Raw genomic sequence first — 25,482 nt, 5'->3', positions numbered from 1 at the left:
TCCAGCTACCAGGCTGCTCTCGCCGGCCCGTGGAGGTGGGCTGTGTTAAACGGACTGGTGTAGAAATAAAATCCAACTAGCCACTGCTATAACTGCTGGTGGAGCTTGTGACTGTTAAATGCCGACCATTCTACATTAGACACTAATTCACGGCTGTGTTTATGCTCGGTGTTTACAGCCCACCAAGCGCTAATGCTAGTATGCGTTAGCTGAACTTTACGGAGCCTATAAAGTGTGTGTACTAAATGTAGCCTGTTTCGTATGTCGTTTTTATATAATGTCGTTTTTATATATGTTAAATGTGTAATACCACTTGAGTCACGATGAAACGTTGTTTCGTGTATATGGTTGAAATGACAATAAAACACGCTTGAGTTGAGTTGAATGCCTCTGTCGGTCTGTCCGGATGGAAAAGAGCACACAAATGAATATTTATCAATGATGAATTAAAGATTGGGGGAAAATTCCTTAATGTAAAGTATATAGCACCTAATTTGTGTATACCCTTTTTAGACCCCAAGGGGTTTGCTGTTTCAAAGTCGTCATAAAATAGCTGGATCTGTAAGGCATCTTTTTCTATAGAGAATAAGGGACTTTTTTTAAAATAGGCAGCATCTCTCAAGTCTGCATACACACCTTCCTTGGGCATGTGCCTGGGCTTGAACATGTCTGCAAGTTCTGGGTTTTGAAAAATTGCCTTTATTGTTTCTAAAATAGCAATATATGCAAACTTGTCAGTTACAACGACCTGATAGTATGTCCCAGTTGTTTTGTTTCTTCTGCTGTCAAATCTTGTGCCAAGCACCTTTTCAACAGGTTCTACAATTACCCATTTCTCTTTGAAGTGTTTATTTCGTTTAGCTTCTGAATTTAAGGGTGTGAAGGGGTTTTCCAACTTTTGCAAAGATTGTTCTATTCTGTTCTTATTTTCTGTTTCCTGTGGAGATAAGCACTGCAAAGCTGCATCTGTAGCTTGACTATGAATCTCAAAAAACACTTCTTCCATGGAGGAAACAAAACTATTTACAGTAGATTGACTTAATCCAGCTGCTTTTAGTTGTGCAACAGCAGAGGCACACATCTAGAGTGCTCCTGTTGGACTTTTTCAACAGAGTAGATGTGGCTACCTCGTGTTCATTAACTGTCTCCTCTACATTAGTGGTCACTGTCTCTCCAATGCTGCTTAAATAAACATCAGGGTCAACCTGTTGGTCAATATACTCAGTGTGTTTTGTGTTTAAATGTTTCCTAAAACCAGAAAACGTACCAAACGCACAGCCACATCCAGTCTGAGCACATTTCTGAGCAGATTTTTTCCAGGTAAGTTACCGTGAACTAATCGTAAATGCCTAACAAGCATATTTGAACTCGATAACTCAGCCTGACAAACAAAACACTTCATGTTCGAGGAGAAACTTCAAGCACTAATGAAGTAACCTCGCCCTGACTTCAGCAACACGACTCTCTTTGACCTTGCCAGCATCGATGTTGTACACTGTAGTTTGGATGAAAGTGTACATGTTGTGGAGCAGGGTGTTGTAGGATGTACCAAACACAAAATGTGCCTTAAATAGTTCGTCAAAAGCAACAAGAGAAGAGGTTGGCCTGCAAGGTATGGCATTCTTGTCGATAATGATGAAGAACTGGTGGATTGCATTCTTCTTAACTCCAACAGCTAGGAGATAGGGCTGAGCGCTAGTAGTGATGGCATCGAGATGCTCTTGAATGTTTGTTCCGGTCTGCGAAGACAAATGAGGGAAAACTCTAGTTAATGGCCAAGTAGTTGTAGAATATGCAGAAAGAGCCAATACACTACTCTTATTGAATAAATACTTGTACCCTAATATTAGGTGTTCATACCACAAATTAGAAAAAATACAAACCTTCTCGAATACCACAAGATGTTTCTCTGCTTGGGATGCGGAAACCTTTCCTGGTCTCTTCCGACCCTGAGCGGAGGGTGGAATCAGGTGTAGAAGCAGTAAAACCGATGACAGATCACTGTCCCAACCTGTAACAACATAAGTTCAATGTTAACACACTTTAGTTACGTTGTTTTCTTTACAAAAGACCCCCCAGACAGACAGCAGTTCTATATCACAAGAAGTTCTCCAACTAAAACATCCACACGGGTGAAATCTCAAAGGTTTTGTTCAATATACTGCTACAGAACGTACTCGTAAATCTTTCACAGATCCAGCTTCTTAGTATTATGTTGATATTTAAATGTTTACACATAATGTTGATATTGCAATACAACACGAAAGGCAGGCTTACAAGCATCTTACCAAAGTCAACATCCAATTCAGTGCCATCCTCAGGAGGATCAGCTGCCAGCAAGAGTTCTTCAAGCTCACTTGTGGATGGAAGCTTTCTGCATTGTTTGATGATCTTTTTCTTGAACGTGACCGGCCACCTTTCCAGAAGCTTGCTTGAGGTATCCTCTCCGAACATTAGAACAAAATCCTGTTCAACCTGGAGTGGGGTGGTGTTGGTGACAATTTCAGTTATTTGACAGCCAATCAAATTGTATTGGGTGCTAGTTTAGCTAGGTAGTATCACTACAATGTCTTACAAAACAATTCACTTGTCATAGTATTTTCAAAATAACATAATTACCAAGCTTTTGACATCTTTAAAACGTGGAAACTCAGACAGTATGTTGCTTGACTGCTGGGGGTCGAGGATCATTTTGCGGCGATACACAAACGTCAGTTTCATTTTCTTCTTGATTGTGTCCGCATCAGCAGAATGTTTCATCTGTGAGATTGCTTCGTTGCACTCATCATCAGTCAGGGCAGTCTCTGGAACAAACTGGTATTCTCGTCCGACAGTCGGTCCTCCAGACATGTCTTCACCAGATGATCCTTTGGCTGATTCTACACAACACGGGAAAATTTCAATCATGTCAAAAGTTTTAGTAGCCTGGCTAACTTTTAAAGGAAGTACTCCACTGTAAAATATACTTTTTGAGCTGTAAACTAAATTATATGAATGTGCTGTGATGAAAAACATCAATGTTGGTGTTAATATTGACATCATTTCTTCACAATTTATGAAATCTGCAGTTTGTGGGTTGAAAAATGTATGAAAATGCAATCTACTGGTTTAAATCACCCTAAGGTTTGCAAGGCCAGTTTGCCAGGGGTTTCCTCGACCAGTCGGTGTCGAGGCAACCCCCCCCCTTATGTCACAGTCCTTTCGTAGGTCTCTGATGCATATTTTTTTTTAAATTTGCTAAGAGGGAGGGAGCTAGCAGAATTGAAGGATGTAGTTACACATTATACTATATGTCTGAGAAACAGTGCAACAAATGTAATTATTGATCTAGCAACTGTTTTGTTCCATACATTTTCCAGTATTACCTCCGAATGATGATCGCCTGTCTTTGGCGGTGCCTCTCTGAATAGTTTTAATCCTCCAGGCCAAGTACCCAGTTCCACTGTCGCCATCATAATAATGCTACTTGAAGGATGAAAGGATAACAAAAATGGATACTTCATTGAAAACAACATGGTCTGGTAGGATTCAAAAACTTCCAATAGCATTTAACATTACAACTATTACTGTGTGCAACTCACATAGCCATTCTTAGAGAATGGGTCACTGAGGTACGGGAATAAGGTCACTATTCCTTTGGCATACATTTCTTTTACCTGTCTGGGTGGAGATGTACTGCAAAATTGAAGAAGAAAGGATTGTGCAGTCATATTCACTTAGATTCAGATTTAGATTTACAGATTGAGAACACATGGACTATTAAGAAATTACCCATTCTTTTCGGTCATGTCAGCTGCCAGCATGTTCACCATTTTACGTCTCGTTTCATCCGTCAAGGACTTGGTTCGGTTGTATTCATTTATTATACGTTCCCCACCAGGTTTGTTGGTAAGAGCTGATTCCACCAACTTAAAACAAAATGCATAAAAATTCAGCATGTTATGTCCACTGCAAATAAACTAATATGATGTCAGAGGATGTCCCGATCCAATCTCAAAGATTGCAAGTGCTACAAAAATCCAATGAAAAAGCCAATAATGGTAAGAAACTCCCTCCAGACAGCGACAATAACTTGAATGTACTCGAAGTGTGCACTGTATTATCAAAAAATAAATAAAAGTATCTGATCAGGACTCAATATCAGCAGATACTTTTTTTAATTGGATAGGGCGCTTAAAAAAACTTGATCGGGACATCCCTAATCAGGACTTCAAAATTTTTTTGAAACCATGTAATTTACAATGTATATTAATGTAATTTTAATTCTCTGAGAACAGATTCAAGAACAGAATTTAAAATGTCATAATTGTCTTACTTGCTTGGCTTCTGTATCCAGCCTCTGGCGTTTTCTGGAGGGGCTATCTGAAATAATGACTGCATCCTCAGAGTCCAAGGTATCAAGGGATGATAGTGGGGATTGCTCAGAAGAGGCCACCATGGAGACAGATTCTAACCATGATTTTTAGAAGAAAAAGAATTATATATAGTTCCCTCATAATCTAAGACACTTATTTAATAGACACCATGAACTTCATAAAACAAATAAATAACTTATCCATTAATTAATTAACTGAAACAAACCTGAGTCATATTTGATGGTTAGCACCCCAGTTGAGGGATCCTTTATAATATCCTCAAAAACATCATCATCCAATTCAGTCCCTGAACTGTCAACAACTTTCACACCTTCTGTTACAGCTGGGACACCAAACTTTGCAAATGCTAGAAAAAACAGGGATAAAAGCTTGTGTAAACAAAAGTAAATCATTATTTATATAATAATTTCACTGTGTACACCTACCTTACCCTATAAAATAGGTTTTAAACAAACACTATTAAGTGATTAAAAAGGCTTTTTGTAGCATCATAACTATATCTTAAGCAATGCATCCACAATTAAAGTGTAGTTACCAAGGGCATCACAGAAGAAATTTAGACGTACAAAAATGGACCAGTTCCTTAAACCTGAGAACTTAACATGTCCCATCATTTTAGGAATATTCCAGTATATCAATTTTAAACAGCTAAATTCAGACAGTTATTACTAACATTGTCAAATTCTTACCTGCAATCAAAAAGTCTTTCAGATTTGGCTCAGTTATTCTGACAAATGTTTGGACATCTCCAAGTTTAGCTTTAAGCAGCATGCTCCCTGCAAATAGTATCAGTACAATTTCTCACAGTTAAAAAGTTGATGGTCTTAATTTAGCAGTATTTCCTCAAATAAAAACAGGTCACTATTTAACATACATAAGAATCTCATGCATTTCATCAGAACAGCTTGAGTATAAGAAAAATATTGTTTCAAGCCACCCAAGTGCTGAGAAATGATCAGCACTTTTGCAGAAATGGCCAGTTAAATTGAAGTTACTGTCAAACACATTAAAAAGGTTAACGTCTGATTTTCATCCTTGTAACATTAATGTTACCGCCTTGCCCGCACAATTACTGCAATTGTTGGGTCTTTGTATATTATAGAGTGTGGTCTAGACCTACTCTGTCTGTAAAGTGTCTTGAGATAACTCTTGTTATGATTTGATACTATAAATAACTGTTAGGCTGGGCTGCCTGGATTCAAGCGCAGACACGGAAAAGGTCAGAACAGGTATTGAGGTTTATTGAACAAAAACAAATGAGTGATGCAGGTGCTGGATATCCCCTGGGGCTGAGAGCGGGCAGACAGGTGAGAGGCAGGATCGGGAAAAGAACAAGGCTCAGATAGGCAGACTGGGCTTCCAGGGCGGTAGTGGAAATCTGGACACAAAAACACAAAAAAAGTCAAAACTAGGCTTGCAACAGGTATACAAAAAAAAAAAGCAGTCTTTCAAAAACACTGAGGCTGGCAGTAGCGAATGTTACCACTTGGGTGAACGGACAATCTGGCAGAGACTGGTTGGAAGGCTAGGGTTTTATAACAGGAGTGGTGATTGCTGGATGTGAATCAGGTGAACAGGAAGCCACAGGTGTCTTGACGAGGAGGGAGAGAGAGCCAGGAGCACCACACCCACTCAGCACATGACAGACAACAAAAAAAAAGGGAGAGGGGAGAGGGAAACAGACAGCACCATGACAATAACATTGAATTGAATAATGTTAGCTAAACGTTACACCATAAGTGTGTGCTAAGATAGTGCTTAAGTATTTTAATAGTACTGCTGCTGCTTTGAAACCCGAAAGTCATTTTGTATAATATCCAGGAAAAAAATAAAAGGTACACCGCTTAAGCAGTGTCCAAGGTTAATGTCTACCCGCCGTTAACATAATAAATCCATGCTACCCGCACATAGTTAGCCAGTCAAGATAACATAAAATGTAGCTAACGTTAGCTAGTTTAGCCAACTCCCCTTAGTCTTTGCTATGTTCCTGTAATATTTGAACGTTAACAAGAAGTACACAATCCCCCCTCCACGTTGTATTAACATAACTGACTTACTGAATAACTGAATTCTAGTTTGAACGTTATGTTCGTCAGTTAATGTTAATTAACGTTAGCTTAATACTGCTGGCACATGGACTGGACAGAAGTCAGTCACAACATGTTAACGTTAGCCTTTTTAAAATTCGACATTTGAAGACCTAAAACCAACTAGAGTGCACAGTTAGCAACGATATAAAGTAATTCTTAAATGCTGCTTCTGTTAAAATGCCAAATAATGTGTGTACAGTCGCTTAGGAGAAACTTACCGCAGTCATTCCACATGAAGAAAATGGCGCCGTGAAAATGTGTGGTCCGTTTGAGACGAGTCGTAGGTGGGCGGAGCTTTCCAGAGTACGTCTGACACTGCGTCTTTTAACAACGTACTTTTTCACCAACACTGGGCGGTATCTTACTCCAACTGTTGTTGTAATAACTCTGTAAGAGTCAATGTACTTTGACACTGCATATTTTACACTATGGAATTTACTGTGTACATTTACTCACATTGCTGTATTGAGTAGTTTTGTTGTGTATTTTGTATTTTTGAAGTAGTTTTTAAAATCGGTCATTTAAAATGTAGTTAAGTGAAGTATTCTATTTCGCTACATTACAAATCTCATCCGTTACTGAGTAAAAAAAAAACTGAGAAAAAAAAAGAAAGCTCTATTTTCAATAAAGTAAAAAGAAAAAAAAAAGTTTGCTGAGGAGGGCAGATGCTTCGCAGCACAGCGGTTTTAGCAGCTGAGCAGACAAAGAGCACAGAGGGCGACTCAGCAGTCCGCTAACTTGTTGCTCTCTCTAATATAACCAATATAAGCCGCTCTGTTTAGGCTACAAAAACGTGCATGCAGGCTGAAATTCAACTGTGCCGTTTTGTTGGGATTAAGCTCTAAGCAGAAGGAAACTCTGCTAGCTGCTAGGCTAATGTACAATGATAAACACTACAGCTTTAACATTAATGTGTCCACGTCCACCTCAGCTCAATGGACTGTCCATCCCCAGGTGCAAAGTTGAAGTGACGATCAACTTCAGTTTTTTCTCTTTCCATAAACTCTTAAATGTAGGATAGAAGACAGTCGATGAGGAGAACTACACAATGATTATTATATTTCATACCACACAATATCTGTTCTCCTGTAAGGCCGGTTACACACTGCAGGCGTGGCGTGAGCGTGGCGTTTCTGTTGCGTGTCAGCTGCATGGATTTTGTCTGTCTTTACACACCAGAAAGGTGTCTGACGCGGCGCTGCTGCTGCTAGCCTTGTCTGGACACATGGATGTTTCCCATTGATAACATTATTACCATGTTAAACATTAATATATACTGATTTGATTACAGCAAAGACAACCTCGGCAGTATTGACGGCAAAATAGGCTACAGAATATTTATGTATTGACAGGTGCAATATTAGAAAATCGATTAAAAAAAAACTATGAATGAACACATATGGAATTATGTAGCTACTTAACAAAAAAGTGTGAAATAACTGAAAACATGTCTTATAATTTTAGATTCCTCAAAGTAGCCACACTTTGCTTTTTTTGATAACTCTGCAAACCCTTGGTGTTCTCTCAATGAGCTTCATGAGGTAGTCACCTGAAATGGTTTTACCTTCACAGGTGTGCTTTGTCAGGTTTAATTAGTGGAAGTTTTTCCCTTATTAATAAAAAAGCAAAGGGTCGCTACTTTGAAGAATCTAAAATATAAGACCTGTTTTCAATTATTTCACACTTTTTTGTTAAGTACATAATTCCATATGTGTTCATTCATAGTTTTGATGCCTTCAGTGAGAATCTACAATGTAAATAGTCATGAAAATAAAAAGGAAACGCAATGAATGAGAAGGTGTGTCCAAACTTTTGGCCTGTACTGTATAAACATATTTTTCTATTCTATTTTGCCTGGAAACGCTTCCAACACACTCGCGTCTCGCGTGAAAAATAGGCGTCAGTTCTATTTCTAGCAGGTACGCGTCTCAGGCCGGCAGTGTGTAAGCTCTAACCTGTTAACATGGGAGCCGAAATATAAACGGACACGCCACGCGGCTGACACGCTCGCGCGACGCGTCCAGTGTGTAACCGGCCTTACTTCCGCGAGCAAAAAGTAAAAAAAAAAAAATTAAAGCTGCAAGCAGCGATGGACGGGCCCTCGTGCTCTGGTTACTGGCAGACGCCGCTCCTTGTGACCATGTATTGGCGTGGCACTCAGACACTGAAGATTATAACCAATGAAAAGGGAACTCCCTGCTGAGTTCAATGATACCTCACACAGCACTCTATGTCACACAGTTCATTAGCTGTGAATGTACACCAAAGTTACAACAACTTCTTTGTTCATCGATAAACACTCAAAATGGCCGCCACGCCACGCCCACACAGTTTGACGACAGGTTTGGCTTTTAATAACTTTTCATCTTTAAGGTTAAGACATTAAACGTTAAAAACAAATTTGAAGTCCATCGGATGAAATCTACATTAAACGTACTGCAGGGGCGCTTTTTTTAGGGCTCGCTAGCGAGCCACTTTTGTGAGTCTATTCCTGAAACCCTTAAAATATCAAATTTTCACCTAAGTCTTCTGGCTGTGGTTTCTGATTGGCCAGTACAGACTAGAGTGGTATCTGTTTGGCTCTTTATCACAGCGATCGTACGTCCATGTGTCTCCAATTGTGTTTCCCTGTCCGGGGTTGACCATGATGTTATCTGTCTCTAAAACGTTTGAAAAGCTGGGACCTGCTACAATCATTAGATCTGAAAAAGTCTTTTAGTAAAAATTATTCGGCTTAGGCTTGGGTGCTGCGCCTAAACTTTATAATGGCCTGGTATTCTATATGTATATGCTACATACTTCTGAGACATTATATCTGGCTAAAACTAGCAAACCCACTGAAAACTAACTCAAACTAAACTAAAATTAAATTTAAAATTAAAAACTAAATTGTTTTTATAAACTATGATATATATTATAGTTTTAATAACTTTGGTTCCAATCCCCTCCACCCTCTCGCAGGTGTCATCTGCAAATTTAATTATATGACGTCCTGGGTAACTACTGCGACAACAGTCAGTGTACAATATATAGAGCGGTGGTGACAAGACACTACCTTGTGGTGTCCCAATTGAGGTAAAGCGCGCACCCCAGTTAATGTGCTTTCCGACATCTTTGTCTCTGTGGCGCCCCCCACGAAATCACAAAATCCATTTAATTAATGTTGAATTTAGCTGAAAATTGTCTCTAAGTCTGTTTGCTAAAATGTGTGGGTGGGTTGTACTGAATGCTGATGAAAAGACTGCAAATAAAACACAAGCATGCGTTTTACAACCATCCAGAGTGCTTGGACTGCTGCACTCTGCCTCCACTGTTATCCGGCCCCGGACTCTTCTGCACATTAGTCTTTTCAAACACTCGCTGGACCATCTCCTCCGTAATAATCAAAGTGCTCTCCATCCCAGCATCGTCTATTACAATCTGTTGCCAAGCAGAGACATTGTCACTGTCATTTATTTCAAAGCGGGTAAAATGTTCATTTAAGTTGTTGGCCAGAGCACGGGATGCTGTGTCCTCCATGAAATCATTTTTTTCCCTGTCTTGAAGGGGGCGTTGGCCATCAACTTTATACCAGTCCATGCAGCCCTAGAATTCCCCGCAGCCAGGGTACTCTGTACCTTGTCCTTGTACTGACACCTGGCCTTATAGATCTCCTTATTGACCTTCCTTTGCATGTCTTTTCTGTTCTGTAAGCTTCCTGAAGCAAAGACTCTCTTTTTCTCATTTAGTATGTCTTTTAGTTCTTTCGTACCCACCGGTTTATTGTTTGGGTACACCTTAATGATCTTAGTTGGAATGACCGCGACTCACACAAAAGTCTATGTAGCCCGAAATAGCTTCTGTCTGTTCGTTGCAAGTCAGCTGAAGAGTCCTCAAAGAAGGTCCAGGATGTACACTCCAGGCATCCTTTCAGCGTCTCTATACTGTCCTCATCCCACACCTGGATCTGCTTTTCCACAGGCTTAACCCTTTTCAAAACCTGTTAATAGGTGGGTCTTAGAAGGACTGTGTTGTGATCTGAGCCCCCCAAGGGGGCCCTGGCACTGGATGAGTATGCCTTTGGGATGGAGCCGTAACATAAGTCAATTATTAAATTTTTTCGTGTTGGACAGGTGACATACTGCGAGTAGGTAGGTAGAGAGTTTTTTTGAGGGTGCAGTTATTAAAGTCCCCCATTATAAACTTTGGCACATCTGGTGAGATTTCATCCAATTCTTGGGTGGTATTAAAAATAATGTGTGCTGCCTTATTTATGTCATTTAGAGCCATTTGGAGGTTGGTGAGAACTGCAGTTGTACTAGTCTCTCATGTCCAGCTCTATCTACATAGTAAGGTCTGGCTACATCGCAGATGCATTCTGAGATAGGAGGAAGAAAATGCTGTTTGCATTTCTTTAAACCAATCCCAGTGGTCTTGGGCGGCGCTAAGGTCTAGATGCAGCAATGGTGGCTCTGCTAAATAATCTCAGGAAGGAACTTTTTTTGGTCCCGTAAAACGCCACGCAATTGCCAATAATACATATTAACGTCCAGGAACCTGAGGCCATTTTTACAATCCCTTTTCAGTCTGGTTTTATTTCTTAAAAAAGCTTGTAAAACATCAACCCTGTTGTCTATAGTCATTCAATGTACATCATTCTTTTCAGGAAAAACAGGGCTATTAGAATACTGAGCTGTAGTGAGGTCAATTGAATGTAAAAATAGGTTGTATGACCTTAAAGACAAATAAATAAATAAAACGGAAAATGAGTCTCACAGATATGTATTTGATGTCACACTCAGAACAATAAAAGCTAAGCCAATCTCCTGTCTAAATCACTTCCCATATGTCTTGACTTTTCAAAAAAAGTCCAGACGCTTTTTCCCTCATGACATTCACTTATACCAATAATCAAAATAATAATGTCATATTAATTGATATCACACACACAGCAATGCTACACAAGCATTTGTGTTGTCTAAAACAGTTTTCCTATATATTTGGAGTCATCCAGTGCAAAAATGAACATAATGAACATTATAACTCATATAAATGACAAACTATTCACATTTCTTCAAAAAAGGCCCAAATATATGCCAAATCTCTAAACAGTGACGTCATTCTTCTCTGTAGAACGGTAATAGACCGGAGTTATCTCTCTTTTCCACTTTTCTCTTTGTTCTCGCTCAGATTCCCATATAAGGCGTAATGTGTGACGGACCTGCCTTCCCATTGGTTGAAAAACATCAAAACACTCTCTCAAAGCATCGTCATCATGGGAGATTTATGCTAGACGGTAGCACGGAGCTAGCAGCAGAAATGACCAAAAACGTGATAAATTATGGACATCAAGTGGATAAATCTTGGATGTAAGCGTTTGGATTTATTGCTCCACAACTCCAAATAAAGACACAAGTTCCAGGCTGGGTGTTAAGGCTAGAAAGACACCAAAGACACCGCTGTGATGGCTAACTCCTTAGTTTTTAGCTGCCAAAATCAGTAAGTCTAAATTATATGGTTATTAAATGGTTAAAATATGAATCAGAGGTGCCGTTTTAGATCGTATACGATCGATTAGGGTCTAGAGGGTTTTAATAGTAATAATAATAGATGCTGAAAATGACGCCATTGTGTGTAAGTAACAATGGCGTCATGACTGTTTGGCAAAATGACTGCAGGTGAGGTGGACATTTGGAAGTGCGTCACATAGACCTGATGTCTGATGAGAAAGACGGCATTGTTGGCGGGGTGTCTGGATGGATTGTGCGACCTCCGTCCTTTCGGAGCCAGGAGCTCACCGAGTTAAATGCCACGCTGCAGTCAAGATCTCTCTCTTCTCTCTCCAAGCTAGCGACCCCGGAAGGCACTAGCAAGCTCTCGCGTCACTTTGTGGAGCTTCTCAACTCTGAAAACGTCAGAGCAAGTTGTCAATTTGCCATTGATTTTATAACTGCAAATATTCAAAATCTACACAGTTGATTTCTCACCTGAAAAGTTGAGAAGTGAATTTATTGATGAATTAATTTAGCCAAGATGTTTCACAGAGACACAGGGACAGACGAACACAAGTCCATACAAGAATACATATTGAGAAAGGAATGTAATGTCCCTGTAAACACAATTCTTCATCTCTAAGGCATAACCAGTTCTGATCTCCCTGAACAAACTGCAGAGACTTTCTGCTGCGTTCCGTTCACATCACAGCTACAGTTAAACTACAATTAATAAACAGTTCGCATGCACGCCGAACCGTAGGGGTGGTCCGTTACACTACTGTATATTCAACATCATTGACAATTTATTAATCAATAAATTATATTTCAAATTAGAAAACATTAAACTTCATAACGTTTATGCATTATCATATGATTGTATTATTGTAAAAAATAGCAAAATAACAGTAATAACAGTTTATGTAAGTCACTGCTACATTTTTCTACTTTGGAGCAAAACATGCTCCTTGGGAGAACAAGTTACCCTGAAGCCCTGTTTATATTAATTAAACAAACTGAAGGTCAAGTGTAGTCATATCCGGGCCTAGTTCACAGATATGAAAAGCTCCCTTACTGCCTTTTATTCCATTATATTTTTAATCATTACCTATAGAATAGAAGACGTATGGCCATTTTCTTTATATTTAACATTATGGCATTTTTTTATTTTTTATTTCATAATAAAAATGAATGCATAGATCACTTTACACAAACAAAACTTGAGAAATGATTCCGTTCCTTACTCATTTCAGGACAGCTTAAACCTAAAAAACACAACCTGTCATGAACATGTCATAGCATGCCTAATTATCAAAACTGAAAGTCCGCCTCCGCTCATAAATGTGTTTTTCTTATGTGTACATGATGGTGGATGTGCTCGGAGCAGACAAGAAATTGGCACTGGCTGTTAACAGTCGTTATGCTTGGTTGCCATCTCTCGCTTGTGTTTTCCTGTCCGTGGTTTGGCTCTGTGTGTGTGTACCTGGGCCCTGCCTATCAACACACCTGCCTGGTATTAACTCAACATGCAGTGTGGCCCAATTCCAACCAGGATTATTAGAGTAAACAAAAACGGGAAAGTCCAGGATGTAAGTTAGTGCGGGGGATTAAAGTGACTAGGGATGGAGGGAGGGGGAGGGGGTTAAGAACAGAAGTGGAAAGTAAAGAAATACATTTACTCACATTACTGTATTGAGTAGTATTCTATTTCGCTACATTACAAATCCCATCCGTTACTGAGTAAAAAAAACTTTTAAAATGAAAGGAAGAAAAACAAATCGTGCCCGGAACCACTGCAGTGAAAGAAAGCTCTATTGTCAATAAAGTAAAAAGAAAAAAAAAAGTTTGCTGAGGAGGGCAGATGCTTCGCAGCACAGCAGTTTTAGCAGCTGAGCAGACAAAGAGCACAGAGGGCGACTCAGCAGTCCGCTAACTTGTTGCTCTCTCTAATATAACCAATATAAGCCGCTCTGTTTAGGCTACAAAAACGTGCATGCAGGCTGAAATTCAACTGTGCCGTTTTGTTGGGATTAAGCTCTAAGCAGAAGGAAACTCTGCTAGCTGCTAGGCTAATGTACAATGATAAACACTACAGCTTTAACATTAATGTGTCCACGTCCACTTCAGCTCAATGGACTGTCCATCCCCAGGTGCAAAGTTGATGTGACGATCAACTTCAGTTTTTTCTCTTTCCATAAACTCTTAAATGTAGGATAGAAGACAGTCGATGAGGAGAACTACACAATGATTATTATATTTCATACCACACAATATCTGATCTCCTGTAAGGCCGGTTACACACTGCAGGCGTGGCGTGAGCGTGGCGTTTCTGTTGCGTGTCAGCTGCATGGATTTTGTCTGTCTTTACACACCAGAAAGGTGTCTGACGCGGTGCTGCTGCTGCTAGCCTTGTCTGGACACATGGATGTTTCCCATTGATAACATTAAATACCATGTTAAACATTAATATATACTGATTTGATTACAGCAAAGACAACCTCGGCAGTATTGACGGCAAAATAGGCTACAGAATATTTATGTATTGACAGGTGCAATATTAGAAAATCGCTTAAAAAAAATTACATTCATATATCTTGATTTATATCAAAACCTAGAGGCTTTCAAACATCAACATGTAATTTGTTAAGATTTATTTGTGTCTAAATTACATACAGTACAGACCAAAATTTTGGACACACCTTCTCATTCAATGTGTTTTCTCACTGAAAGCATCAAAACTATGAATGAACACATATGGAATTATGTATTTAACAAAAAAGTGTGAAATAACTGAAAACATGTCTTATATTTTAGATTCTTCAAAGTAGCCACCCTTTGCTTTTTTTGATAACTCTGCAAACCCTTGGTGTTCTCTCAATGAGCTTCATGAGGTAGTCACCTGAAATGGTTTTACCTTCACAGGTGTGCTTTGTCAGGGTTCATTAGTGGAAGTTTTTCCCTTATTAATAAAAAAGCAAAGGGTGGCTACTTTGAAGAATGCCTGAAGTGATGCCTTCAGTGAGAATCTACAATGTAAATAGTCATGAAAATAAAAAGGAAACGCAATGAATGAGAAGGTGTGTCCAAACTTTTGGCCTGTACTGTATAAACATATTTTTCTATTCTATTTTGCCTGGAAACGCTTCCAACACACTCGCGTCTCGCGTGAAAAATAGGCGTCAGTTCTATTTCTAGCAGGCACACGTCTCAGGCCGGCAGTGTGTAAGCTCTAACCTGTTAACATGGGAGCCGAAATATAAACGGACACGCCACGCGGCTTAGATCTGAAAAAGTCTTTAGTAACATTTATTCGGCTTAGGCTTGGGTGCTGCGCCTAAACCTTATAATGGCCTGGTGTTCTATATGTATATGCTACATACTTCTGAGACATTATATCTGGCTAAAACTAGCAAACCCACTGAAAACTAACTCAAACTAAACTAAAATTAAATTTAAAATTAAAAACTAAATTGTTTTTATAAACTATGATATATATTATAGTTTTAATAACTTTGGTTCCAATCCCCTCCACCCTCTCATTCCACGACAGGTGTGGAGCTACTGGGTGCTCATTTTCATACAGCCTGGGCACAGTGCCAAGGGTTCACCAGACAGGTGCCTACCAACATCATGATCTTCTTTTCACCTCTTCAACTGGCGTTAGCAGTTTAGATCTAGATAACACTCAACTGTCCTGCTGTTATCCAAGACGTGGACTGAGCACAGACATTAGGCTCTTTGGAGAGGAGCTGCTCCTCGCCTGTAAAGTAGACGAGAGCAGGCGGTGGTGACAAAAATCAGCTGTGAAGTCGGACCTTCAGGCTGAACAGGAAGTCAAAGAAACACTCACATCCTGTTACGTCCAATTCCGATTTAATAAAATGTTATCAGACCCAAATATCAGCTTGTAAACAGTCTACAGCTGTTATAATTAAGAGTAGCTCTCAAAATGCTCTACATGTGATCTGTTGCTGATTTTAATCAACAACAGACTGTAGATGATCTGTAATCTGAAAAGATTTAGTCTCTCTGACTTTTAAACATAACTATCAGCCACACAACATGTGTTCTGTTCAGAATCAGCCTTTAAATCAGACAAATACCAGTTAAAATCCCTCCAATTCAAAATAAAATAAAGTTTATATAAAACATCATGTTGAGTCGATTCTGAACCAATCAGCTGTTAGATCAGCTGAGAGGCCAGCGTTTCCCAGCATGCCTCTGGGTCCGCCTGGCTCTTGCAGTCGGTGAAAAACAACTGCGCTGCCTGCTCTCAAACCTGCGGCCGCCTTGATCTCGTGAGGTTATCGTTGCCCACGTGTGCATGACGTCAGAGCTACTCAGGATCAAGTTGGACACAAATCTACCCAGCATGCATTGGGCGGCGATTGCTGGTGATCCATTCTGTGCAGGCCTGGCTTCTCTTGAACGAGCCTACGGCCTTTTATTATGAGTTTGATACAGGTCCTGTAAGAGGTATATTCTGTTTGGATATTCAGAATAAGGCGACTATAGCATGTCTGATGAAGACGTGTGATATGTTGGTATTTGGTTTTTATAATAGGGGGTTGCATGACATTTTTTAAAGACAGTGATGTGATGAAAGTCGAGTCACTGCCGACTAGTCGATGATGACATCATTGTCATTTATTTCAGCCATTAGCCTAATAAAATCACAGAGGAAAGGACTGCTTTTCATTCTATATACCTGTATTCATCACCTTTTAATATCAGCACTTGTATTGATTTTATTAAGAGGCTCACTTTATGGAGCTTAGCCTTTCAAGAGTTTTGTATCTAGTCTAATTTATCAGCAAGCACTTTTTTTCAGTGACCTCAACTAACGTTACCCATTTTTCAGTTTGTGCTTTAACACGCTACACTCACACTACTGGGTTTACCAGCAGCAACTTTACACACACCAGTCCCGGTAATTATGTCCAAAGCTGCGTTCTGCATCTCTGTGATAGTTCGTCAATCAAAAGTTTGCCAGAAACAAACACTCACTGCATTAATATAATACAGTCTATTATCTGTTCGTTGGCGGCCAACGCATTGGGTTTATGCCTAGCAGGTTGTGCCTCCCAAAAGTTTGGACATACCTTCTCATTCAATGCGTTTCCTTTTTATTTTCATGGCTATTTACATTGTAGATTCTTCACTGAAGGCATCAAAACTATGAATGAACACATATGGAATTATGTACTAAAAAACTAAAAAGTGTGAAATAACTGAAAACATGTCTTATATTTTAGATTCTTCAAAGTAGCCACCCTTTGCTTTTTTTATTAATAAGGGAAAAACTTCCACTAATGAACCCTGACAAAGCACACCTGTGAAGGTAAAACCATTTCAGGTGACTACCTCATGAAGCTCATTGAGAGAACACCAAGGGTTTGCAGAGTTATCAAAAAAAGCAAAGGGTGGCTACTTTGAAGAATCTAAAATATAAGACATGTTTTCAGTTATTTCACACTTTTTTGTTAAGTACATAATTCCATATGTGTTCATTCATAGTTTTAATGCCTTCAGTGAGAATCTACAATGTAAATAGTCATGAAAATAAAAAGGAAACACATTGAATGAGAAGGTGTGTCCAATCTTTTGGCCTGTACTGTAGTTATGTGTGCACACAATTTAAATGGCGATTAAAGCGAACAGCTACAGGCAGCTCTCCTCGTCCTTAGCTCCAATATCTCCTCATGTCCCAAATGTTTTGTGGCTCTCAAATGAAGTTACAAATGAGCTGGTTTTTGGTTTCAGGCATCATGAAGGATCATGAACTGTTCACCCCCCTCCCCTCAGGCAGACCTCTGCACAGCCCCAAAGCCAGAACAACAAGGCTACAGTGCAGCTTCTTCACAGAGGCTGAGACTTATGAAGTCACAGACTTAACTCTGTCCTCTGCACTGATGCAATCTTTTAACTGCTGCTCGGTTTTTAACTGAACACAAAGAACAGCTGAGGCTGATGGGAATCTGATCAGTTTATTAAAAGAATGAAATACAGATCAAACTCTGAATGTCAGCATGCTAACTTCAGCTCTCAGTTCAAGCTGTAACAATAAAAGCTGAAGCAAACTAATATGATGAAAGTGTAAATGTAATAATCACACCTGTTGAGCTGAAAGATATTCTAACAGAAAATAGAAATCAGAAAACAGAAACATTTCTTGTACCCTCGTGTTTTCCTCTCTGCTCCGGTTTGCTTGTTTATAAAGCTCAGAAATGTTTAATTTATAACCAAAATAATCTGTGTTACACCTTTAGCCAACTTCATTCCAACTAGTCTTACACTTTTGTTTCCATTCATGGTCAATAGACGCCATTAACATAGACCTGATGTCTAAATAAAGGAGAAATTGTGAGTTTTGGATTAAAAAGAAATGGTATGATATCCTCAGGTCAACATTTACTGAAGTCAGTTTATCGAGAGCAAAATTATTCTGTGAAGAATTGTTTGGAAAATGGGTCCAAATTTGACCCGAGGTCAACATGAGGGTTAAACATCTATCTACAAATTGCAGGAATGTCTGTCTGTCTGCGGCACGAATAAGTGCAGTGGCAGTTTGACATTGTTTGGATTAGAAATTCAAAAGATATCGTTAAATAAATAGATATGAGAAGCACACATTGGCTCTAGCCGCTGGCCACTCCCCTCTCACCCTGAGGACCAGAGACAGAGAGCAGCAGAGCTTTGGCAGCTAAAATGTGACATACTAAAACACCCACAAACATGTCCAAAGTAGCACTACTTGGGACTGTCTTTGACTTTGAATAAACAAACGACAATTCCCGAATTTAAGGAGGTTTCAGAATCCCACACATGGAAAGCACAGCTACCTATTTTTATAAAGCAAGACATATCTGTATATACAGTATGTGTGTCCGTGTTTGGGGGAAGGTAACCTGCTCATCACTTTTCCTGCTATTGTATTAAGTTGCTGTGAGCTGGCAGAACATAACATAATCTCAGAGATTATTCCTTTACGCGCTGTGCAATGCGAGAAAATCTCAGAGCTGAACCGGGCAGACACATCAGTCTTCATCAGACTCACCCTGGGTCGGGTTAATTGGAGTCTACTGCTAACTTCCAACATTACCTTCGCAGAAAATGCCCCCTGGGAATCAAATCCATACTTCACCGTTAACCGTCAAGACACTAAAGCTGTATTGAAATTAACACCTCTGCTGAAGTGCTAAATTTGTTAATGATCATACGACACAAGTAATCTCTCTCTCTCTCTCTCTCTCTCTCTGCAGATAGGTGCTGATTAGCTCTCATAACGGGCTGCATGGGTAGCACACTGCCATGAGTCCATGAGGCTGATTACTCCACATTTTCATTGTGATATTTTGTGATTACATTCTGATTCTGCAGCGTTCTCTGTCAGGTAAATACAGTAGTACAATGTCTTCCTCTGATGTAGACATAAGCCCTATTCGCACGGGATAAGTATTACCTGGTGACCTCCAGTTATTTGTAATAATCGCGGAGGTTGTCTGTGATCTTAATCCCGTGCGAATCGGTCATGTCTGTAATTTCTAAAGTAATAATTCCCCCGCAAATGACCTACCATATTTCGCCGAAAACGGAGGTCCTGTGATAATATTAGTCCCGTGCGAATCGGCATCTCTGTGATTTGGGGTCTAACTGGCTGCGTTGTCAATTATAAATGAAAGGTTTTGACATCATATCCGGGGGATAATGTCTGTAAATTTGAGTAAAATACAGACTTCAGTTATCCCGTGTGAATGCGCCAGACGAAACACAGACGTGTGGGGGTAATTTATAAACTACAAGAGGTCCCCAGGTAATACTTATCCCGTGCGAATAGGGCTATAGCCTACACTGTAAGTCAGTAGTAGGCTATCCAGTGGAGTTGCATATGAAGTGGTTTGGGGTCCCTCTGTAAGTCATTTTGGGGTAGACTACAATTTGGTTTTGAAGAATTCTACAAGCAGTAAAACCACAGGCCAAGCAACCGGCCGTTCCATACAGGCACATTTTCAACAGCCTGCAGTACAAACAAATGAAAGCAACAAGTAAAAAGATAAGCATTACAATTAATCAGATTAAAGCTCAATATAACATTTCCTAACACTTTGTTGAGTTTCAGGAAAAATGTGACAATCATCATCACCATGGTAACCATCGTAGACCCATCTCTACATCTCGTCTGATGAATCTGGATTCACGGGAAAGAGTCAACCATCTGTTTGAAGAAAACACAATTTTAAAAAGTCAGTATTTTCTAAATCTCAGTAGGATTCATCCTCTGGAGAACATGAAAGTCTATAAAATGTCACGACAATCCATCTGTTATTTGCTAAAATATTGGACTGATGAAGGTGCTAAAATCCAGATTAACTTTTTGTGATATTTTGTCAATATTTTTCTGCGCCTTTTGAAGTTTTTGTGGCTTTTTACCCCCATATTTTTGAAGCTTTTGTGGACATTTTTGTCACTTTTTTCAACGTTCTTTCATAATTTTTCTTTCTGAAAAAGTACTGGGCTGATCATTTACTTGTGAAGAGCATTGTGTGAAACAGTCTGCGTTATTTTTCTGAAAATTTGGTTGAAAGAAACCTACTTTTCTGATGATTTATTTTTTTTATTTAACCCAACTTCAGTTTTAAACGACTTCAGAAGGAATCTTCTGGTCAACTTGGGCTTGTTTGCAGCGGGTGTTTGGGTTGCAAGAAATCTCTCACATTTTGATCTGATGTCTCTTCAGCCCGTAAAATAACCTGGTCAAAATACATCACCACCGAAACCAGGATGACGGTGTCTTGGACCAACAAAGAAGAATAAACAAGGGATATGAATAAATGACTTTTTATGAGTAGTTTTACTTTGAAAACACAAACACAAGGGTTAAAATGAGAGACATTTGTTTACCTGGTTTCTTGTTGGTTAGGGACGCACTACCACAGCGATCTGTTCTCTGGCTGCTGCTTCCTCTTCCCACTGTTGTTCTAGTTCTGCCTTCAACTTTTCTTCTGCGATGTTTTCCTCCTCATCCAACCTCACTTTCTGATACAGGTTGTCTGTGTTGGAACCTGAATCCCCACAGTATTTCTTCAATCCACCTGATGACATCAACGCAGCTACAACAACGATGGCAAAGAGTAGAGACAGGCCGATGACCTGAACAAGAGACAACAAAGACTATTTTAATCAATCAACGGATCAAACTTTATTAGTAGAGCACTTTTACTAGAAAGGTCATGTAGCACAAAGGGCTCCACATTATAAAAACAGAAACAATGTCAACCCCCACCCGCTTCCACAGACCTACACACTCACATGAATACACACCACACACACACACACACACACACACACACACACACACACACAGACACACAGACAGAGACACACGCCCGCAGAACTACAGACTGACAGGTGTTGGCTTTCGGAGCGGACAGAAAAGAAACGGTCAAGTTTTAGTAAATGTACAGTGTAGAGTTTAGTGTGTCCATGAACTAATGATGCAGTTAATCAAGACCCAAGTAAAGCTGGCCAGCCCTCATGAAGTGTGGCATGTGGTGACCTTGATCTGAGCTACCAATCAACAAGTTGCATACCTTTTTTATTAGAGTAATATTGTTGGGGTAACTGTCAGTGTTTGCATAAATGTACAGTATGTGCAAAAACTGACAATTATTCCTATTACTCTAAAAATAAAATCATAATAAAAAATAAAAAAAGATATGCAGCTGATCATCCCAGTATACCCAGTACGACAAACTAGACTCCACTACTACTACTACTACTCCACTACTGGAGTCTCAGTAACCACTGTTTTATAATGATGCACCTTACTAGAGTGGCTCTACAATCTCATTGTATGTAAATGCAATGACAATAAAGGAATTCATTCATTCATTCATTCACTGACCAGCGGCACATTCAAATCAAATCATCCAACTAACGTTATGTCATTTGTGCAATACGTAGGCTATTGGATTGGGCAATAAGTTAGTTGTGCAATATCTCATTGTGTAAGGGCTGTGCTACACTTGTTGAGGAGAATACAGCTGACAGGTTTGTTCAATTAAAAACTGGCACTGAAAGGAGTTAATGTGCTCATGTCTAATGTATCTGAGAGTATAATTATATAGATATCTGTCTAATGTATATGAGAGTATTACTATATAGATATCTGTCTAATGTATATGAGAGTATTACTATATAGATACCTGTCTAATGTATATGAGAGTATAACTATATAGATACCTGTCTAATGTATATGAGAGTATAACTATATAGGTACATGTCTAATGTATCTGAGAGTATTACTATAGGTACCTGTCTAATGTATCTGAGAGTATAACTATATAGGTACCTGTCTAATGTATCTGAGAGTATAACTATATAGGTACCTGTCTAATGTATCTGAGAGTATTACTATATAGATATCTGTCTAATGTATATGAGAGTATTACTATATAGATATCTGTCTAATGTATATGAGAGTATAACTATATAGATACCTGTCTAATGTATATGAGAGTATAACTATATAGATAATTTGTCTAATGTATATGAGAGTATAACTATATAGGTACATGTCTAATGTATCTGAGAGTATTACTATATAGGTACCTGTCTAATGTATCTGAGAGTATAACTATATAGATATCTGTCTAATGTATATGAGAGTATTACTATATAGATATCTGTCTAATGTATATGAGAGTATTACTATATAGATACCTGTCTAATGTATATGAGAGTATAACTATATAGATACCTGTCTAATGTATATGAGAGTATAACTATATAGGTACATGTCTAATGTATCTGAGAGTATTACTATATAGGTACCTGTCTAATGTATCTGAGAGTATAACTATATAGATATCTGTCTAATGTATATGAGAGTATTACTATATAGATACCTGTCTAATGTATATGAGAGTATGTTTGTGTTGCATGAGAGTATGTGTTGAGAGATGTTTATTTTCTGTATTTTAATTTACCTTCAGGGACAATTAAGTACAGTATATCTTATATATATACAGTATATCTATATCTATATATCTTATTTAATTTGGGTTGTTATTCAATTTTATAGCATTAGGAAAATAATGTAAATGTTAAAGAACAGTATCCTGAATAAAAATTCTTTTAACCTCTTTTTGCCTTTCTTTCTTTTGTTTTTTTTAAACCTTTATTCATCCAGGTAAACTCCTTTGAGAACAACTTGTCATTTACAAACATGACCTGGCCAAGAGGCTACAGAAAGAAATGGTAACATACTCCACAACTATACATATACATGTCATACACATAACACACAGAACAAGCAATAAAAAAATAGACAGTAAAGAAAAGAAAAAAATAAATAAAATGCTTAAGTATATGTGTATAAATATGATTCATTTTTGTCAACAGGAACAGGAATTGACTATATTGTTTTGTAGGTTAAGCTTAAAGGTGGAAATTGGGATTAGAGACGTAAGTTTCAGAGTATTTTGTAGTGTGTTCCAATCATGTATTGCTGCAAAGCGGAAAGCATTCCGTCCAAAGGTAGTAGAAGTAGGTGGGGTACTAAACTCAATGAAATTACTTGATCTTGTATAATGGGTGTTATGAGCAACATGAAAAAAAAGATGACAGATAGAGAGGTGTCTTGCCCAGGATTGTCTTGTATATGAAGCAAAACCAATGATGGAGCCGCCGTGTATGAAGGGAGGGCCAGCCCACCATTTTATACAAATCACAGTGTTGAGTATGAAAAGGTGCATTAGTGGCGAAACGGATGGCTGAATGATAGAGTGTATCAAGTTTTTTTAGGACAGTGTTTGGACCTATTCTGTAAATAGTATCGCCATAGTGTAAAATTGGCAATACTGTCATCTTAACAAGGATGCATTTGGTAGCATGAGTAAAGGAAGCTTTATTGCGGAAAAGAAAAGCTAGTCTAGCTTTAACTTTAGTTTGAAGGTTCTTGATGTGTGTAAAAAATGACAAAGATGAATCCAACCAGATACCTAGATATTTATATGTTTCGACATACTCTATAGCCATACCGTTCATGTAGGTGATTGTAGGTGGAGTCTCAGTAACAGGTTTTCGGCTAAAAATTATACATTTTCTCTTACTAGTATTAATACAGAGGTGAAGATTATCAAAGAACTGTTCTATCGAGGTGAAGCTTAATTTAAGATTGGAAGCTGCAGAGATGAGAGAAGAACCAACTGAGTACAAAATGGTGTCATCTGCATAAAGGTGAATTCGTGAGGTGCCAGCAGCTCTGGCTATGTCATTAATGTAAATAGAAAAAAGGATTGGGCCCAAGATGGAACCTTGAGGCACCCCTTTAAAGATGGTAAGTGGATCTGACATGATGGTTTCAGCCTTCAATTGCTGAACACGGTTGGTGAGATAACTTGCAAACCAATCACAGGCAGAGGTGGACAGACCAATACTGGAAAGCCTATGTAAAAGTATCCTATGGTCGACGGAATCAAAGGCCTTAGTGAGGTCTATAAAGGTGGCAATACAGATCTGCTTACTGTCTAATGCTGTAATTACATCATCAAGCACCTTAGTGGTGGCTGTTATGCACCCATGTCCCATCTGGAAACCAGATTGCATATCGAATAATATATGATTATTACCCAAAAAATCATTTAGCTGTTTATGGACGAGCTTCTCAAGAACTTTGGCAAGGCATGGTAAGATAGAAATTGGACGATAACAATTTGGGTCAGATTTAGAGCCCCCTTTGAAGAGGGGAAAAATGATGGCTGATTTTCAATCAGTGGGGAACTCAGAGAGCTGTGTGGACATATTAAATAATCTTGTGCCAGGAGCGGCAATAAAGCGGACTGCTGCTTTGAAAGACATGGGATCAAGACCATCAAGGCCAACAGATTTGTTTGTATTCAGTTTGATAAGTTCATCCTGGACTTGAGAGGTGGAAAAAGGAAAAACCACTGTTACTTGGTGGGGAAAATTGTAGATCGGCTGAAATTATAGCTGAAGTGTCCATTGAGAATGGATTAGGATTTGAAGTTGACGCTGTATGTGTTGCATTATTAAAGTGATGGTTTAAAAGTGATGCCATCCGAGACTTTTCAGTGATAATATTGTCATTAAATAACATAGAAGTTGTTGTCCATATAAACACCAAGGTGCCTATAGGAGCAGAGCCCATTGATTGGTTCATCATTTATGACCTGCTCTGATACCCTCTGACCCATATCACGACCAACTCCTCGGTTTGTGAAATGGTTGAATGAGATTGTTATATGGCACCACAGGTCGCTATTTTAGCAGAATATGCAAAAGTACTTGTGTCTGTGTGCAGCAGGCTGAGGTAGAAGTCTGCCAAAAATGTCAAAACACATGTTGTGTACACATACCCATACAAAGCTATATACATCTCTGTGAACAAAAACCTCAGCAAAAATCTGCTTATCCTTTTAATTTCCTGAACATGCTTCCTTCTTAATTTTGAAAAGGTGGTCTCAGTAAAGGCTACAAATGTTATAGCTACAAGCTGTACTGTAACCATGGTGATTGATATGA

The 25,482-nt window shown here is 38.9% G+C and overlaps 2 protein-coding genes across 3 annotated transcripts in view; one reads left to right on the top strand and one right to left on the bottom strand.

Annotated features, from left to right (window-relative positions):
- LOC120558615 overlaps positions 1 to 25,482 on the top strand; it is a 411,267-nt gene that overhangs the window by 366,178 nt on the left and 19,607 nt on the right. The window lies entirely within an intron of this gene.
- LOC120559076 lies at positions 1,425 to 4,438 on the bottom strand. Its single transcript, XM_039800497.1, has 6 exons — positions 4,316 to 4,438; positions 3,772 to 3,908; positions 3,582 to 3,675; positions 2,289 to 2,475; positions 1,884 to 2,011; positions 1,425 to 1,739 (listed from the first exon to the last, which is right to left on the bottom strand). Exons 1-6 carry the CDS (start codon positions 4,436 to 4,438, stop codon positions 1,425 to 1,427), a joined length of 984 nt encoding a protein of 327 aa, XP_039656431.1.

The sequence above is a fragment of the Perca fluviatilis genome, chromosome 5, assembly GCF_010015445.1.
Source record: "Perca fluviatilis chromosome 5, GENO_Pfluv_1.0, whole genome shotgun sequence".
Classification (NCBI taxonomy): domain Eukaryota; kingdom Metazoa; phylum Chordata; class Actinopteri; order Perciformes; family Percidae; genus Perca; species Perca fluviatilis.
This window is presented reverse-complemented; position numbering and strand designations above follow the sequence as displayed.